Here is a 19,813-nt window from a genome sequence, read left to right on the forward strand (position 1 = left end):
CCTTAAGTAGCTCTTAGAAATCTAATAAATTAAACTTACAAATGTAGTGAAACTCCAGTTTTCTCCTGAACGTTCCCAGCACTGGTTTCAAACAAACTATTTTACACTTTTAACAGAACAATCACAGGTCTAAAAGAAATTACGTGTTTCGGATTGGAATTTCAAAGCTCGCCTGTCAAATTTCTGTAATATGCTATTTTCTCTTAAACGTTACACACCCTTAAAATACATGTTTTTCGCTCCACATTGTAATACAAAACATTGATTCTATAGATACTGTTTCGGTCCTCGTCTTTACACATACTCTTCAATCTTCCTGGGGAGGAGGAGAAAAAGAACTTTCTTTACTAAAGGGAGCAAACTGATCATCTCAAAGATGTTATGGTGAGTTGGACAGGGTTTCCAATTCCCAGCAGATGGGATCGTTTCTTGCCGGGAGAACTCCCCTAGGAATCTAAGATTCTGATCATCTCTTTCAACGCTATCACCTGGTTTGGGTAGCTGAAGTTCAGTAACCACTCAAGTTGTTTTACTACTTAATTAGATTCAGTCACCCTGCCCCCCCTTTTGTCTTACTGGCTGATTCTTGTTACGTCTGCCTTCAAGTCACATATCCATGGTCATCTGAAGGACATTCACTTCAACAGGCTTTGGGATAATAAAATCAGAAAGTTACGGTGGGACCTTGTAAGTGGTCGTTTTTGTTTTGGTGTATATCTGTGTAAGTCCTCCCACTGTTGTCTTCTCTACATGACAGCCACATGTCGCTGTGGAGCTGTGAGACTCGATACAGTAATCACCTTCTAACATCTGCAAGGAGGGACAAGGTGCCATCTTCCCAACCTATGTAAACAGATGGAAGGCTTTCTTGAACTTACCACAGCCCCAAACGAGCTTGCCTGGTCAGAGAATTAGGCTACTAGGATAGTTTTCATCACCTCCTATATAGAAACCTGATGTTCTATCTAGTGAAAATACTTTTAAAAGCATAGTAAAAGCTCTATCATAAATTCCCAGGCCGGGAAGTTACCTCACTTGGTTGTAAAAATCTTTATTTGTGCTGCTCCTCACTGAAAGCCTTTTACTCGCAGTGGTAGCCTCGGGCTTTTTAAATAGCTGAATTTCAAATTTCATATTTCTGTTTCAAACGAAAATAATCAATGCTACAATTGTGCTCTTGTTAACGAACATTTTATATGCATGACTCAATTATTTTGCTGGCGAATTTCAAAATCAGAACAGAGCTCTTCAGTTTTCCCTATAACATTTAGCAATTTAAAACAGAAGTGAATCAAATGAAGGCAAAAGATGATGTGTCCCATTTCTCTCCCACTCTGTAATTATCTTATGTACAGAGATGATTTCAGCTTGATTATCGTGAAAAGCAATGTTATATTCATTTGTTGAGAAACATAATTTAAGCTAGATATTGAGACCCAGAGACAAAAGAGGCTAGTTCAGTAACAAAATGACAGATTGACGGTTGGGACCGCTTATCTCTCTGAAGGGCAGGCACAAGCACAATCACGAGACACAATCTACCTGACAGTCACCCACCCTCTCACCTGCGATCGTCCCTCCCGCAACTGGATCCATTCAACTACCACCATCTCACGTGAAAGCTGGAGTCAGAACTAACCACAGCGGCCATGTTTTAGATCTGTCCCGAACTATCCTTATTATTCTTTACATCATGCCAGAAGCATCCTTACTGCGCTAGTCACCATCTGAATATTTCTTTTTTTTTTTTTTTTTTTAAATTTTTTCAACATTTTTTATTTATTTTTGGGACAGAGAGAGACAGAGCATGAACGGGGGAGGGGCAGAGAGAGAGGGAGACACAGAATCGGAAACAGGCTCCAGGCTCCGAGCCATCAGCCCAGAGCCTGACGCGGGGCTCGAACTCACGGACCGCGAGATCGTGACCTGGCTGAAGTCGGACGCTTAACCGACTGCGCCACCCAGGCGCCCCAACCATCTGAATATTTCAAGGCAAGAAAGAAAATTAAATAAAATTGTTTTTTAAATGGGGCTCCGTCGGTTGAGCATCTGACTCTTGATTTCGGCTTGGATCATGATCCCAGGGTTGTGGGATCGAGCTCCGAGTTGGGCTCCGCACTGAAGCGCGGGACCTGCTTGGGATTCTCGCTTTCTCTCTCTCTTTCTCTCCCTCTCTGCCCCTCTCCCCTGCGCATGCACATTCTCTCTCCAAAAATAAATGAATGAATGAGTGAATGAATGATCTCCAGGCAAGGAGGTTGTGTGTGGAATAGTGTAGGGGAGACACGATGAAGAATTCCTATACTATGGGGAGAAACCACATTAGGATATATGTATTCTTGGGGTGCCTGGGTGGCTCAGTCGGTTGAGCGTCTGACTTCGGCTCAGGTCATAATCTCACGGTTCTCATGGGTTTGAGCCCCGCATTGGGCTCCACACTGACCCAGTGGAGCCTGCTTGGGATTCTCTCTCTCTCCCTCTCTCTCTGCCCCTTCCCTGCATGCTCACAGGCTCTCTCTCTCTCTCAAAATAAATAAATATCCCTTAAAAATTTTTAAATAAAGATACATGTATTCTCTCTCTTTCCCATGGCTCATCCACTGGGCCCCAATTAAGGCCAATTATTTCACATTTAAGTATTAGCTTTGGAAATCTGCATTACTAAATTGAAATATGTTCAGAGGAACTATCTTCAGAGGCACGTACATGTGCTCACACTCCAATCCAAGCCACCTGGTAGGATTCTGAATATGACACAATAGTTCATCCCATCCAAAGTAGAAAGAATAGCAGGTGAGGAGAGGTTTGGATCATGTTTCAAAAATTTTTTTAAACATTTATTTATTATTAAGAAACAGAGAGAGAGCATGAGCATGGGAGGGGCAGGGAGGGAGGCAGACACAGAATCCGAAGCAGGCTCCAGGCTCCGAGCTGTCAGCACAGAGCCTGACGTGGGGTCGAACCCACAAACCGCGAGATCATGACCGGAGCCGAAGTCGGACGCTCAACCGACTGAGCCTCCCAGGCTTCCCAGTATCATGTTTTTAAACAACTTTCAAAGCTGAAACTTGGGAATGTCATTCTCAAACTAATACCAAACTAACTAAGCCTTATATTCAGTCATTCCTGAGACTGATCTCTTATTCCAAAACAAGACTGGAAGACTTACTGCTGATGTCTTCCCACAATTCCTCACAAATATACCTAAGACGGTAACAGGATCCAATCCCCCTTATGAAACTTTTTTTTAAAGACAAGAACAATGAATCTAAGGAAAGAGTTTCAAGCATGTGTTACATACTACTTTAATAAATGATTACACTCAATCTCCACGGCTGAGAAAAGTGAAGTTTGGTACATGAGCTGTCCATTTTAGCAAACTGGATACATAGCCATTATACACATGCAGTAGTCAATCTTCTTCTCGTCTGTCCTGGGAATCCTAAGACTTGAACGTGGGAGAGCAGCCTTTACCACAGTGGCTCATAACCCATGGATGATGTGGTTTCAGGAGGACAGAATCTGACTCCAATTATACCTTGAGAGCATTCTCATGAGGGCTCAGATGGGGTGGGAATCTAACCCTCCTCTGCAAGTGACAAGAGATGATGACTCTGCACATTCAAGTTGGCCCCCAGCGGGACGTATGTCATACAAGGTCAGACACCTGTCCACAAAACACAAACAGCACATTTGGCGTTCAGATGCTGGTCTTTATGCGACGGCTGTGGACAGAGCAATTGCCAAGGTTTCCAGAGAGAGGGGGAGAGCGCTTTTGCATAAAACTGTATAATAAAATTAATTTAAACATAAAACCTGGGGCGCCTGGGTGGCTCCGTCGGTTGAGCGTCCGACTTCGGCTCAGGTCATGATCTTGCGGTTCGTGGGTTCAAGCCCGACGTCGGGCTCTGTGCTGACAGCTGGGAGCCTGGAGCCTGCTTCGGATTCTGTATCTCCCTCTCTCTCTCTGCCCCTCCCCTGCTCATGCTCTGTCTCTCAAAAATGAATACACATTAAAAAAAATTTTTTTAATAAAAAAATAAAAAAAAAACATAAAAATCTCATGTTTCTTTTTAACCCAGCAATTTTTCCTCTTATTTCAAAGCTTACAAATTGAGTGCTTTTAGGATGTGGTAAATGACTGAAAAAGTCTTTTACAGACCCCCTGCTTTCCCAAATCAAGGTTTTTAACCATTTCTTACAAGCTACTGTAACATATTACCCTCCTCCCTCTCAATTCACGGAGCCCAATATCTGGGCAAAAATGGAATGAAATTGCCCTTAGTTCACCCCCAAGAAGTCTGTCACTTCACGTGTGATCTAGCAGTGGCAAGACTCAGAGAAAGCCAGCAAAAGAACAAAGTTTCCATTAAAATCAAAGAAAAAGATCATTTAAGAACTCAGTGTGAAAAACAATGGCAAAAGGAATTTATTTAAAAAAAAAAAAAAAGCCTTTGTCTTCTCCACTCTGATCTGGCAATTAATTAGTCACCCTTGCCCAGTCTTTCTTTACCATCTCTCAGTGGATTTAGTCATTGGCCACCTGTAATCCCCCAAAGGAACATCTCTTTTGTGCCCAGGTGTTATAGTCTCTGTGAAAGGACTCGATTCTCAGAATGTGTGGAGAATTTGAAACATGCCAGTATTTGCTTAACTAAACTAGGCCCTCTGATTTTGAAAATAAAACAGGGAGGAGGCTGAGACGAACTAACGCTACACTCATCCCAACAGAATTCTCTAATGTCTTCCTCTCCTGAAGAAACCAAAGCCCAGTGGCTAAAAACCCACTCATTTTTAGAATCCCAGCCACCACATCACACACACACGTTTTGGGAGTCTACCTGATACTGTTCTTTTCAGTATCTCTCCCCTCCTGAGGCCTGAACCGCCTCGGCCTTCATTTTAGTTTTAAAAAGATTTGGGGTGCCCGGGTGGCTCAGTCTGCTAAGCATCTGACTCTTGATTTCGGCTCAGGTCATGATCTCACGGGTCGTGATTTCGAGCCCCGCATCAGGCTCCGTGCTGCCCTCGGAGCCTGCTTGGGATTCTGTCTCTCTCTCTCTCTCTCTCTCTGCCCCTCCCCTGCTCGCTCTCTGCCTCTCTCTCAAAATAAACAAAAAATAAACTCACATTAAAAGAAAGATTTGGTACTTACTGTCTAAAAGCCATTTCATTTGCTTACCCTTGCTGTAAAAACAAGTTATGAAACAATGGGGATGTGTGGGGGGAGGGAGACCTTCAAACTCTTCTCATTCTAAAGAAAAGCAGAAGTGAATCCCAGGAAGGAGGTGTGGACTTATAAGGATGTGGCATTTCCTCAGGATCTGGTGGGAATTCGTTGATTTGATTTACAACAATTGAGAGTCACGGGATTATTTTCCCTAGGAATGCTCATGCCCGAAAACAAGGACACCTTCAGGAAGAGGAAAAGGAAGAAATACAGTCTAGGAACCTAGGATGCAAACCAGGAAATTCTTTTCCACTGCCTGCATTTAAAAGTGCCTGACAAACTCCACTGGCTTTTTGGAGTTCAGTAGTGCGCAGTGAGGTTTTCCCTTGGGCGTGCACTTAGTGCATTTTGCACTAAGAGGTCCATACGAACTTTCCCTTAGCCAAAAATACCACTTCCTGAAAAGAATCAGGGATGCCAGGTGTCGCTGTGAAAATTACCCAAGTCTCTGTGTTCCTCAACCCCTCATTAAGCCTTCAAGAGCACATATAGCTAGACAAGGATGCAATTATTAAAGCCCACCTAGCTCTCAGCTCTCGAAAGCCGGCTCCCACGGATCCCCCCGACACACCTTGTGTGTCTACAGAACGAACTACTTGCTGTGCACACATACACTCTTTCTCATTCTATCCCCGCGCCTCGGTTTCAAGGCCGCCTACCCTTGGAGGCGGGCTCACCGCAGGCACTGCCTTTGGGACACCCAGCTGGAAGAAACGTCTTGCTTCTCTGAAATTCCAAGTACGGGGTCCGTACCTCTCTTACGGCAATTAGTTTCCGATTTGGCATTGTGGTTACTGTTTTGTCTTGGACAAGATGGTGGGCCCTCGGCACCCAGGACAGTGGATGCCCCACACACGAACGGAACGAACAGACTAGCGTGACGCTTTAACCAACCGAAGCCACTGGCCGGAAGCAAAAATTTACACCCTCGCCCGGAAATATCTGTGTAGTGAACACAACTCAAAGATCAACGGTGTCCAGGACAGAGCAGAAAGTCACGTTAAGCTAAATTATCCAACACGCGGAAATAAGGCAACAAGAAGACTGTGCGCCCTTGCCGGGGCGGTGGGAGAACATCCTCCACCAAGGCCGCCCGAGGAAGGGTCATGTAACTCCTCAGGCTGGGATGTCACAGAGTTCGGCTTTCTATTTACTCTCAATCGAGGCTTAGTCTCTGCAAAGTTAAATGTCAACTTGGACACTTGGAGAAAACTGATGATATGTAACTCATTTTGCCCAACCGTTATGACTTTACTGCCCTTTACGTCACCAACCAGTTTTGCATTTCATTCAGCTACCTGATTCTAGCGCCCTTCCTCCCGCACTCCCACCCCATCCCCACCCCCACCCCCACTGTTTGCCGGTCCTTCATCAGTGACCTCGATAAATCCTCAACGGACCCATTTGGTTATTGTATGAGAACTGGATGCTCAACTGCTGGGAAGTTACACTCTGAGAATATTGATAATTATGAATAAGAGACACATGTAAAAACATAGGTACTCCTAGCATCACTTTTCTACTCGTAATTCATTTTCTTTCATTTTTGTCTAGAAGAAATTTCCCAAATACCAAATTTATTCACCTGCAAGCATTTCTTTCCATTTGGAGGCTTTGTTCAGAAACACAGTAAAATGAATGAATATTCTTTACTCCTTGTCTAGCATAACTTCTCATGGCCTACATCTGTCTCCTTGCAAGCCTGCTAAAATCAATTCAGTAGTAACTTTATTTATTTATTTATTTGTTTATTTATTTATGTATGTTTATTTTTCAGAGAGAAAGCAGCTGGGGAGGGGCAGCTGGGGAGGGGCAGCTGGGGAGGGGCAGAGAGAGAGGGAGACATACAGGCTCCGTGCTGTCAGCCAAGAGTCTGATGCGAGGCTCGAACCCACAAACCGGGAGATCACGACCTGAGCCGAAGTCGGACACTCAACCGACCGAGCCACCCAGGCGCCCCAGTAAGTAGCTTTATTTCGAAAGCCTTTATCACAACTAAATATCTCATCTTTTGTCCTCAAAACAAAATCTGCTTATAAATTTCTATCAATCATTCGAAATTGCTGAACATCATAGAAAGCAGTTTTACACGTTACAACGATAGCATTTTGTAAATTCGAGCCATACTAATACCGCATTAGGAGCAAGACCGTTGTTCTGAAACCACTACCGGCCATAATGGAAACCAGACCCTGAGTGCTTTAAGAAGTCACTAGCTGAAATTGAATGGAATGATCACCCAATCTGTAAAGGCTTTGTAAGATTTCCCCGTAAAACACAGGTAATTTCTTTTTTTTTACTGGAGAGAAATTATTCTTTCTGATTGTCCTAAACGTCAAATGCCGTCACATCATAAAAATAAAATATAGCACGTGGATCATTGCATTTTGTTCATCCATTTATTCCTATAACACATATTCACTTTACCCTACAATAATGAAAACATTATGCTTGTTCACTGTTATTTACCATGTTGTTTAATCAACAAGGCTCAAAACGTTCCCTGGAGACACCCTTGCCACAAGTGAATCCATTCTAAGCACACTCTTGACTTAATCCCAACAAGTGGTCAATTTCATGGAAACATATGTGACAGCGAAGATGCATTTTATAGACACCTGAGGTGGGTTGAATCATGTTCTCCCCCCCCCCCCCCGCCCCGGAAAAATTACATCCAAGTCCTAATTCCCGGTATCTGCGAATATGACCTTATTTGGAAGTAGGGTCTTTGCAGACGTAATCAAGTTGAAATGAATTCGTGCTGGGGTAGGATGGCCCCAGTCCGACGACTGGTGTCCCTGTAAGGAGGTTTGGTCATAGACACAGAGACACAGGGGGAAGGTCGTGGGAGCACAGAGGCAGAGACAGCAGTGGGGGCAAAACAAAGCAGTGCGTGGGGAGGGATTCTCCGAGGTTCTATTTCCTTCGATTTTGTGCATCTCTTCTATTTGGCTTCTCCAAAAGATCTAATTTTAAGAAGACTGCCATCTTAAAAATGCAAAAGCCAAGGGGATAAACCAGCCCAGCGGTCTGGCAGTTCTCACATGAAACACAGCGCACAGAGACACTCACCTCCACGTGCTGGCAGGTTTGGATGAGTTTAGCCAAGAGGGTCTCCAGTTCCGTGTTCCTCTTAATAAGGTTGGTGAGGTTACTCTCTAAGTTTTGCTGTTCAAAAAGAGAAGAAAAATATTATGCGGCATACTTTTAATACTTCAGCATACACAAAATTACTCATACTCAGGAAGAGCCGATCCATTTTTCAGAAACCTCAATGAAATCGATGCAGCTTTAAGGATTTATAGATTTAAGCTCGGCTTTGAGAAGCTGCATTTAAAAGAACCTTCAAAAAAGGTTCAGATTTCATTCTTTTTGTTCCTGCTTCTCGTACGAACTCCGGCACATGTACCTGAATAATTAGTTATAGGTCACGAACTAGGGAGAAAGGAGGTAATTGGATTTCTACTTCTTTACCTGAATCAGAAATAGCAATAATATAAGGAGTATATTCCCACAGCAAATCAACCATTATTGGATTTTTAGGATTTACCATCTTACAGGCAGGCTGAGGTCAGCCCCTCAGAGGAAGGTTTGAATTATCCGGCTATCGCTGACATTATGACTATTTATAGGCATTTATGAGATATAAGAGGTCCTCGCCATACACATTTACTCACTCACGGTACATTTCATTGCACACACTTCTTTTCTTTGCCTATCAACCTATCAATGCCAGATCAAATTTCCTTGAAGGCCACATTTTTCACATCACTATCCTGCTTACGAATCTAGAATTATTCCCTATTCTTTGAGAACATCAAAGTTAAAGCTCCCTGCAATGACTATTAAACCTCATTTTCAACCACAATAACCCACTTCTCATTCTTCGTTTATGCCATCCATTCATTTATCCACTCCTACAAGTACTTACGGAGTTTCTACTAAAAGCCAGACTCTGAGAGATACTGGGGAAGCAAAAATAGAGACTCCCACTACACGTCTACAAGGAGATAGCCCTGCCACTGGGTGAGAGATGCTCTAAGCGAGCCAAGGGGCAGAGTCGGGGCCACCTGGAGAAGGTTTCCCAGAGGACACAGTCTTTCCGCTGAGTCGGGAAGGATGGGCGCGGGTGGAAGGATGGGCGAGGGAGTGTCTGGCGAACAAGAGGGGATTTCTTGGGAAGATGGGATGGATGCGAAGGTGTGTGCGGGGAAGCGCGTTCCACGGGCAGGGGTTAGAACAATGTCACGGACCCAGATCAGGGCAAAGGGTTAGGGCGACTATGTGTTTCAAAAGTCAGCCAGTTCACAAATTCAGCGGACATATGGGGCAGAAGGAAATTTTGTGGAAAAGAAAACAGATCGAGGATTTGTAATGCCATCTGAGAGAAAGGATTTGAAAAGAGTATGGGGGGCGGATTATGAAAATTAACAACTTCATAAAGGTGGTAATAGCTCATTACACGGTGAAATTGCTTTCTCAGAGCGTTTACTTCTCCTACTTTCCAAAATTTTAGATTTAGGAAGGTGTATTCAGGAAAATAATCACTTTTATTTAACGGCTAAGATGTGTAAGTCAGAAGCAGAAATCTCTCTGGTCATTCTTAAGCAAGTTAAGCCTATTAATCTGGTCTTTATCCTATTGCCTGATTCTTTTTATTCCAAGGACCACCTTTTTCATTTCCCGCGGATTCTTTATCACAGCTCCCTCTTCTTGAATTACTTTCTCTTCCTGTTCCCAGGATGCAATTCCCTCCTTCATAATTTCAAGAGAACGAAACATTCTTATTTATTCCTCAGCCTATTCGAAAATTAAAAAAAAAAAGCAATTTCATATTTTCCTGCGTGCAACACTTCCCAAGAACCCGAACTCTTGATGACGGGGCTCGAGGTTGTTTCCCTGGCGAGGACCCTCCCACGAGACACCCGTGTGTCAGAGAGGCACAGATCCTGGTATGACTCGGTGCCTCTGTTTCCTTCCCTGAGAATTCTATCTGGATCCAATTCCAGAGAAGGTGGGAGCGACGAGTCCAGGATGTACCTGGGGAGTCCTGGGTCTCCTGTCCCGTGTGGGATTGTCTCCGCCGTGTGCCCCTCAGGTCCCCACTGCTCTGTCTCGTCCCCACTTCTCATGAGCAGCCCAGTTTCAGCCTTCCCTCACCATTCTACATTTCCTTTCATTTCCAGTCCTCGGAGATTCTCCTCATATGTTTATACATGGTTATTAGTCTATTTATTTATTTATTTATTTATTTATTTATTTATTTTTGAGAGAGACAGAGAGACAGAGCGCAAGCGGGGAAGGGGCAGAGAGAGAGAGAGAGAGAGAGAGAGAGAGGGAGACACAGAATCTGAAGCAGGCTCCGGGCTCTGAGCCATGAGCACAGAGCCCGACGCGGGGCTTGAACCCACGAACTGTGAGATCATGACCTGAGCCGGAGTTGGACGTTCAACCGACTGAGCCACCCAGGTGCCCCGGTTACTGGCTTTAAAATCCATTTGAAAATATTTTATCTGTAATTCTCATGTGTTTGGAACTCAGAGGGAGGTTCTGTACATATTTCATCCGGACTGGAAGACCAACACGAACTGTCAAACACTCAAAGAGTCTCAAATAGAAATATTTTAAAGGAGAAAAATGCCACCAATCATTTTATGGTCGGAGACCAGAGTATAATTTTGAGACACTCCATTATTCAGTGTCGTCCTTGATCTAGATATGACTACTTTATGGTGTATTTGTCAACTTCTTTTGGTATGTTAATCTTAGGGAATCTTTTTACTTGTCTTTTTGGCTGACCCTTCAGAGCAGGAAATTTCTAGGGAAAGACATCACCTAACTGTTTACAGTTCAGCTATCACAGGTATGAGTTTTCTAAAGCGAGTCAGCAAAAGAGAGCCGAATAAATATAATCTAACACATTTAGATTTTACAAACATCTCTTGCTTCCCCTCCCTTTATTGAGCATACATCATGTATAAAAATCTGTTTTTAATCAACTAATGTGTAGACTAAAGCCTGTGGTTTAAACACACTGACCTATCTAGATCCTTTGGGGTTATTCACATTTAAATAGTACAAGTGTTACTGAAGTCCACAAAGAATTACCGAGTCACTTACAAGCATAATAAAGGGAAGTGAAGCCGGGAGACACTTGTTTCCAAGAAGTACCAAAGGGACTGACAACACTTGCGAAGAAAGCCCGGGTAATGGGAAGGTAACAAAATCCAGCGCTCAGCGAACCATGCATCCAGAAGCTTCCACCACAGGGACTTCTGTGGAGTTTTCTAGAACTTAACTGTATCGCTAACATCCTGTGTGGCGGTCAGCAGGTCCTATAACCTCCTAATTTTGGCTGTGCTTTGTGCAGAAGAGAGATAATATTTTTTGGCATAAGGGTCGGGGGACTAAGCGTATGTAAGTATCCACTTCCCTGTGGATATCTAAGGAATTCTACAGAGTACCAAAAAAATAGTTTTAGTTTCCTGTTCTCACCTTGAAAACGTCAACATATTTACATCTCCTTACGGTGCTTTGTGGAGACCGAAGGAGGCAGGCCGGAGTGACCACACATGCAGAGTGAGGAGGGCGGGGGGGGCTGCCCTCCCACCTGAATTCTCCTGGACAAGGGACTCTCGGGCTCAGTCTTCCCATCCACAATCTGGGCTACTGTCTAGGTCAGGGGAGAAAATGAACACGTACAACAGGAACCATCGAAACGCGTTCAGTTTGGTGTCGGTAGCAGGCACCACAAGGGGACCAACCCCGTGCCTCAGGCTTCCTGGTGACTTTAGGCTGCGAGCACCTGTTCTTGTCCTGTTCTTCTCCGCACTGGGGTTTTATCTGGCCCCAGGCAGAGCAGGCTGGGGTGCTGGGGAGAACAAGGGGAAGCTGATGCCTCTAGGGGCAGTAGGTGGATGAAAAGCCCAGTTTCCCTCATCTCCCAGGTGGGAGCGCTCTGAGTCGTGCCCTGTAACATCTTCCAGAGAGCCCCAGCGAGAGGGGCCCAGTGGCCCACAGCAACAACCTGCTCCAGTCCACACCCTCTTTCCGCTTCCTTCCCTTCTTGGTCCCGCTTCCCCTCTGCCCTACAGATGCCTCCTGGGTCACCTTCCAACATGGATTGCGAGCCATGCTCTTCTTCCGGGAGAACTCAACTGAAAGTTTACTGGGAAAATAATCTTAGTGTATTATTTTTAAAAAAATTTTTTTAATGTTCATTTATTTTTGAGAGACAGAGCATGGGAGGGGAAGGGGCAGAGAGAGAGAGAGAGAGAGAGAGGGAGACACAGAATCCAAAGCGGGCTCCAGGCTCTGAGCTGTCAGCACAGAGCCTGATGCGGGGCTCGAACTCATGAACTGAACCATGAGATCATGACCTGAGCCAAAGTCGGACACTTAACTGACTGCACCACCCAGGAGCCCCCTAATCCATTATTTATGAGTACACCTTCTTATGAGTAATAGCCACATTAGTAAAAAAGGATTTTGGGGCGCCTGGGTGGCTCAGTCAGTTGAGCCTCCGACTTCGGCTCAGGTCGTGATCTCGCAGTCTGTGAGTTCAAGCCCCGCATCGGGCCCTGTGCTGACAGCTCGGAGCCTGGAGCCTGCTTCGGATTCCGTGTCTCCCTCTCTTTCTGCCCCTCCCCCGCTCATGTTCTGTCTCTCTTTGTCAAAAATAAATAAAAATAAAAAAGATTTTTTTCCTTTTGAAAGACATGTGCAAATACAAGAAGAGATTGTTTTCTCTTCCTCCATTTTTCTTTTTTCTAGAGGTCACATATCTTCCGAATTCCAGGCTCAAAACCAGGAGTCACCGGAAATACAATGTCTGCCACAAATGTGAATCACATTTAAAATTTTCTAATAGTCATGTTAAAAAACAAAAGTAAAAAGAATCAGTTAAAATTAATTTTAAGACTATATTTTACCTAATTCAACAACCAAAATATTATTTCAACCTGTGATGAATATTAAAAAACCTGACGAGCTGGGGGCGCTGGCTGGCTCAGTCAGTGGAACAGGAGACTCTTGATCTTGGGGTTGTGAGTTCAAGCCCCACCATGGTTGTAGAGATGACTTAAAAATAAAATCTTAAAGAAAAACTGATGAGCTATTTTACATTATTTTCATTTCTTTTTACTAAGTCTTTGGAGTCTGGTATGTGTTTTATACATGTAACACATAAATAATTCAAGACGGTCCTTTTAAAAGTAAAGATACACGATGGTCCTTCTGCAAGGCGGATTTGGTGTCTTAATATTAAGCCAATGATTGGACTGATAACCGGAAAGGATGCTAATTTTTCCCATAACTTTTTTTTCTACTGTTTGAGAGAGACAGAGAGACAGAGAGACAGAGAGACAGAGTGTGAGCAGGGGAGGGGCAGAAAGAGAGGGAGACATGGAATCTGAAGCAGGCTCTACGCTCCGAGCTGTCAGCACAGAGCCCGACCCCAGGGGCTCGAACCCACGAACCGCGAGATCATGACCTGAGCCAGAGTTGGATGCTTAACCGACGGAGCCACCCAGGCGCCCCCCATGTCACGTAGTTTTCAATGAGGGTTGTCGGAGCTGATGCTTTAACAGTCCAGGGCAGGATAGCAGATTTCACACCAATCTCAATACGAGCCTGTAGGCATCGGATATGGACACCAGCCGAGAATAGTCAATGCAACTTAACAGATGAGCTTTGTATTTCCACATACGCTGATCCCTAATCGAATAGCAAGGTAAGCAGACAAAAATACTGCTAATTTTAGCCTTTGGAGACCCGTACCTAAGAATCAGGTTGCAGGGAATTAATGACTTGTCATTGAGTGCTACTATTAAAATGTATGCCTGAAACAGGAGATTTCAGTAATTCCTTTCGGGTTTATCCAGGCCTTAAAGAATGTTTGCTCTTATTCCGAAGTCAATGCTTGAAAATGTCTTTAAAGTATAATATTAAGTCTGGATGCCTTTCAAGGCAAACACAGATCTGGCTTGTTTCATGCCATAATATTCAGAGCGACATTCAGGAACCGTGTTTGTAGCCCTGACATCCAACACCACCGCTCCAGCACCATCAGGATATGAACACGTTGAGTGCCACAATCCATACATTTTCTTCTAAGAAACTTTAATCACAATCCTTAATATGAAAACACACCCGTATTAACACATGCCACCTGCGTGAAGGCAAAAACTCTTTATATACGTAACGAAACACTTAAGATGTTTTAATTACATCGCAGGAGTTTAAGGTTCAACTCATGACGGACCGCGGATACGTGTGATTTATGCTGGTTTTATTTTTTAATGCCTTTTTTCATTGGTTATGATAGCTAACATTTCCAAATGCCCTGGCAAGACAGGCCGCCCAGGGAACTTCAAAAACATAATAAAACTCCATCTACATACAAATTTAAGTCTAGTGTTCCGTGGACTACAATTTGAGCCATTTTGATACGCGATACTGTATTTACCTTGTCAGGTTTTATTTGATAGTTCTATATTAATTCCACAGAACCTGCTCCATATAGTTATAAATTCCATCGTCCAGAGTTCGGGGTTTATATTCTAATCTGGTAGTCAATAATACACAGAGAGCAATTTTTAAATACCATTTATGGTCTAAAAGAGCTTTCAGATTTTAATGGAGATAGGTAAATATCTCAGTAGAGTTAGATTCACCTAGTTCTAATTTTAGCAGATCCAACAACTCCTCATCCCCTGGCCTTATTTCTGCCGGTAATAAGAGAGGCGAGCAACGGACCCGTAACCACATGTGTCACTTTTGAGAATCAATACTGAGGTGAAGGAAGCTGGATTACTAGGAACCTCTGAAAATCTGAAATGTAGAAATTCCCATTGCAAAATTTGTGCCCATAGAGAAGTATTTCAGATAAAACGATTGTAACTTTTATCAGCGGAACACACAGGAAGCATTTCCTAGGATTATGGTGTAAGTGCAAGGGCCGTGAAGGTCCAATTTGGCAGCTCTTTTGCTGCCTTTCTCTGCTCATTTGCCCCTATCCAGGCTCTGGAATCGGCCTCCACACAGCACATAAGAGGCAACCAGCTGTCAGTCCAGAATTAGATGGTGAAGGGGCGCCTGGGTGGCTCAGTTGGTTGAGCGGTGGACTTCGGCCCAGGTCATGATCTCATAGTTCATGGGTTCAAGCCCCGCGTCGGGTTCTACACTGACAGCTCGAGCCTGGAGCCTGCTTCAGAATCTGTGTCTCCCTCTCTCTCTGCCCCTCCTTTGCTTGTGTTCTCTCTCTCTCTCTTTCTCTCTCTCAAAAATGATAAATAAACTTAAAAAAAAAAAAGAATTAGATGGTGAAAAGATCATGGAAATATCGGAAAACAGACTGACAGTAGTAGTTGATTATTTCTGCTCAAAAGAAAAGCTTTCAAGTTGGGGAAATCTGAATCTCCCAGAGCAGGGGACGACGGCACGGTACAGCCCGCAGACTAAATCCCACCTGCCACCTGTTTGTGTATGGCTTGCCAGCTCAGAATGGTTTTGACATTTTCAAATTGTTTGAAAAAATGAAAAGGTAAAATTTTGTGACCCACGAAGAGTATATGAAATTCAAATTTCTGCATCCATGACGTTTTACGGGAGCACAAAAACTGTCATTTGTTTAAGGGTTGGCTGTTGCCACTTAGGAGCCACAATGACAGAGTTGATTACTGGTCCTTTGCAGAAAGTTGGTCTCCTTAGAAACAATAAAAACATCTTAAAAAAAACAACCTAAACACTTTTTATTGGCTAATACGGAGTGCTTTCTCTGTTGGTCCAAATCATTTTAAAATTTCAACAACTCAGCTCACTTAACATTTTCTTTATTAAAAACAAATCTTTTTAAATGTTTATTTATTTTTGAGAGACAGAGAAAGACAGAGCACGAGCAGGGAGGAGCAGAAAGAGAGGGAGACACAGATTCTGAAGCAGGCTCCGGGCTCCGAGCTGTCAGCGCAGAGCCCGACGTGGGGCCCGAACCCATGAACCGTGGAGACCATGACCTAAGCCGAAGTCGGACGCTCAACTGACTGAGCCGCTCAGGCGCCCCTCACTTAACATTTTCAATCCGTGCTATGAGAGCAGAGGAATATGCCTAAAATTTCAATCATTCAGCGACCCAAAATTCTAAAGAAGACTCTTTTCGTTTCTTTTTGTTGGCTACCAAAACGATTTTTCATTCATAAAAGAAAACAATGGCTTTCAAGCATGGGTGAAACGCAAATGTCCGAGTCAATTCCTCCATCAACTTTTGCTCAGAGAAGCAGAAGATCCAGGCTGAAAAAGACTCAGAAAGGATCTCATATGGAATCAAGGTTGTTCCAGCAAGAGCATGGTGGGTAAAGACGGCAGCGAGCACAGGGATCAGTCAGTTCTTTCTGACATGTGAATAAGTGTCAAGCGTTGGGTTGCAGGTACACACCGAGTGTGGAATCACTCGTTAATCGCTTTTTCCATCCACTCGACTTTCCTCAGTCTTTTTTCTTAATCATAAGACACACCTCAAAGGGGTCCTTAGAGCACAAGATAATTAATGTCTGTAAAATCCCCTGAAACTGATGAACGTCATACACCTTGTTTGTATATGTCACTTCGAGCTTTACTTCCTCCATCACTCAGAGATTGAATAATCTTGATCTTATCCCCTTTCCTCCGTTTTAAGTAGATGATGACATTGTTAGATACTCATTAACGAACATGTTCTGACTTTTCTACTTAAATAGGGTTTTAATACCATCAAACATTTTTATCAGACCTGAGTGTCTCATGGTGGATGTTTAGCCTTCAACGAATGGAAATATAGTTGAGTCTTTGATCTAATAATTTGGCATCGATCACTCTGATTTGCTTTGTTTCTATAGCAACATTTATCTCCTCAAACTTTTAGGTTTTAGAGGAATATGCCTTTTCTGGACCAGCTGCTGAAAATGATTATTAAAATTCAATACATGGGCAGCTCTGCTCTTGAATTTGTGGCATTCCCAAGAAGGATTCATATTGTTCACAAAATTCACATCCCCATCTGGGAGGTGCAAAAAGTATTAAAGCCAAGGGAGGTTACACTCTTTGACTCAAAAAAATAGATTAAAATTCCATTCCATCCAAAGGGGTCTGGTCTGTTAAGAATTTACAAAATCAATGTTAGTAAGAGAATTCCCCATTTGGGACAGCCTAGAGAATCAAAGAAGAATATGAAAGCATGCCATTGTTTCTCAGCCCTGAATAACCTTCAAAGACAGAACCTTCCTTGGGTTTTAGACCTTTGAATCTCAAATTCCTTGAATTCAAACCGCATCCTTCGTCCCTGACTTGACCATCTTTACTCAGCCATTTCCTCCTCATTTAGTAGGACCGATTCTGCCTTTGTCCAATCAAGGTGATTTTCATGGAGTTGAAATTAAAAACACATAGAAGTTATGGAAGGAAGGGAGGAAGGGAGGAAGGAGGGAAGGAAGGAAGGAAGGGAGGGAGGGAGGGAGATGATGCCAGATCACAGGGTAAGTGGTTCCCACCCTGGCCTGTTTGCTGCAATCACCTGGGGAACTGAACAAACACCACGCTCAATCTACACCCAACCAGAGTCTGAATTACTTAGGCTGGGGTAAGGTCCAGGGATTGGAATCTTGAAAACTCCCCAGGAGATTCTAATGTGTAGCCAAAAGCAAGAACTATTGCTCAAAACTGAGACATCGGGCTGCTGAATCTTTGGGTCTATAACACAGTGGACACAAATTCATAACTTACTCACTTTACTAGTTTTACACTGTAAGATTTATTCAGAATAAAAAGAGTCTTTTTTTGTAATGCAGCATATACATATAGTGAGTGCAGGGATAAAAGTACATACAGATGTCGCTGGAAGTGTGAATTTATGGGAATTTGTCATAGAAAAGCCCAGGAACCTTACTAAAACAGTGCTTTGCAGGCAACACCGATTATTACGGTTCAGAAATTCAGAGGACTTTTTTGACTGGAAACTACAGGGCAATACTTTGTTAAATCACTCAAGTATTCCTAACGGCTAAAAAGAACTTCTGGGGGTGCCTGGGTGGCTCAGTCGGTTGAGCGTCTGACTTCGGCTCAGGTCATGATCTCACGGCCCATGAGTTAAAGCCCCGCGTCAGGCTCTGGGCTGACAACTCGGAGCCTGGAGTCTGCTTCCGATTCTGTCTCCCTCTCTCTCTGCCCCTTTCCCGCTCACAGTCTCTCTCTCTCTCTCTCAAAATAAATAAACATTAAAAAAATTTTTTTAGAAAGAACTTCTGGTTACCTTGCAACCTATTACTATCATACCAACTTAGTTTGTTGATTTCAGCAGTAATTATCTCACCAGAAATATAACAGAAGTATGATACAGATGTTTATAATCCAACAAGATTTTTTAATGTGGTAAATCAAAGATGTAGGGGGGAAATGTTAAGAACTCTCGATGACAAAACAATAGATTCACTGCCCTACCCAGATTCTTTGAAAGGTCAACTCCGGCAACACAACTGCCCTGAAGACTAGAAAAGCCTCTAGACTAAAAGGTAAAATGCAAATATTTACAATGATGGAAACCGCAGTGAAACCATTTCATTCTTTCCATCTTTGTCCATAATATTCTGTGTCTTTGATCGAGAGCCACCTGTCTACTGGCCAAAAAATAATAATAAAATAAATAATAATAATAATAATAATAATAATTCTAGAGAGTTAATTATTTTACTTGTGGTGCTTTACAAAAAAAAAAAAAAATGATTAAGCCATTTTCCCAGAGTTGGTTTGTGTATACATGACTAAAGACGTTTTAAGGTTCAATGTATTTCGGAAATGAACAAACTCCCATTTCCCCGGAATATATCCTGGTTTGCACATACAATGTTTTGCTAAAGAGGAAGTCAAAGAATAAATGTCGCTTGAAAAAAAAATGTTTAAAGCCATTTGCTTTTAACCCAGTGAGAGAAAACTGTCCAATATTCGGAGAACTGGAAGGAGACTTGCCAGTTAAAACAATTACGAATTACAAAGTCCCATCTTGTCCTGTCCATAGAGTCTAGTTTGCAAAATGTAGCGTGGACCAAGCAGCGGCCTCCTCCCCGGGGAGCTGGTTGGAAAGGCAAACTCTTGGGCCCTGCCCCAGACCTGCTGAAGGAGAAACTCGAGGCGGCCCAGATCCTGTGATTTAATAAGCCCTCCAGGGGATTCTGGGGAGTGCTAAAGTTTGAGAACCACTTACCTGAATGTTGTGACACTCTGTGGGGGGGGGGGGGGGTGGGGGAAGTAAAATTTTTACAGAGAAGAGAAGCTAAGTGGGGGGTAACTAATGCCTGTGCTGTTCTTTTGATCCTATTACTCAGTCTTTGTCATCAGGCCTTATTCTTGGCCCCTAGCTCCTTCAGTCTCCACTGGGAAACAGGGGTGAAACAAGGCAGGGCTGGAGAATTTGGGCAGTGTGGGGAGATGACCCCATGTCATGGCAGACGGAAGGCTTGGGAATGAATGTGTACCTCAGTCAACCGTGCTTTTTACCCCGTCACCATTGGCAAGTCTGAATTGCTTTTTCTAATAAAAACATAGATAGAACTCAGATGT

The 19,813-nt window shown here is 43.4% G+C and overlaps 1 protein-coding gene across 7 annotated transcripts in view; it reads right to left on the reverse strand.

Moving 5' to 3' along the window:
• The window catches only part of MID1 (midline 1), a 588,063-nt gene that overhangs the window by 58,721 nt on the left and 509,529 nt on the right, over positions 1-19,813 (reverse strand). For all 7 annotated transcript variants that reach the window (XM_058713622.1, XM_058713623.1, XM_058713625.1 and 4 more), the window contains one exon: positions 8,303-8,398. In XM_058713622.1, the coding sequence (XP_058569605.1) occupies positions 8,303-8,398 (96 nt within the window). The remainder of the gene's footprint in view (positions 1-8,302; positions 8,399-19,813) is intronic.

This window comes from Neofelis nebulosa, chromosome X (genome assembly GCF_028018385.1).
Source record: "Neofelis nebulosa isolate mNeoNeb1 chromosome X, mNeoNeb1.pri, whole genome shotgun sequence".
NCBI lineage: Eukaryota > Metazoa > Chordata > Mammalia > Carnivora > Felidae > Neofelis > Neofelis nebulosa.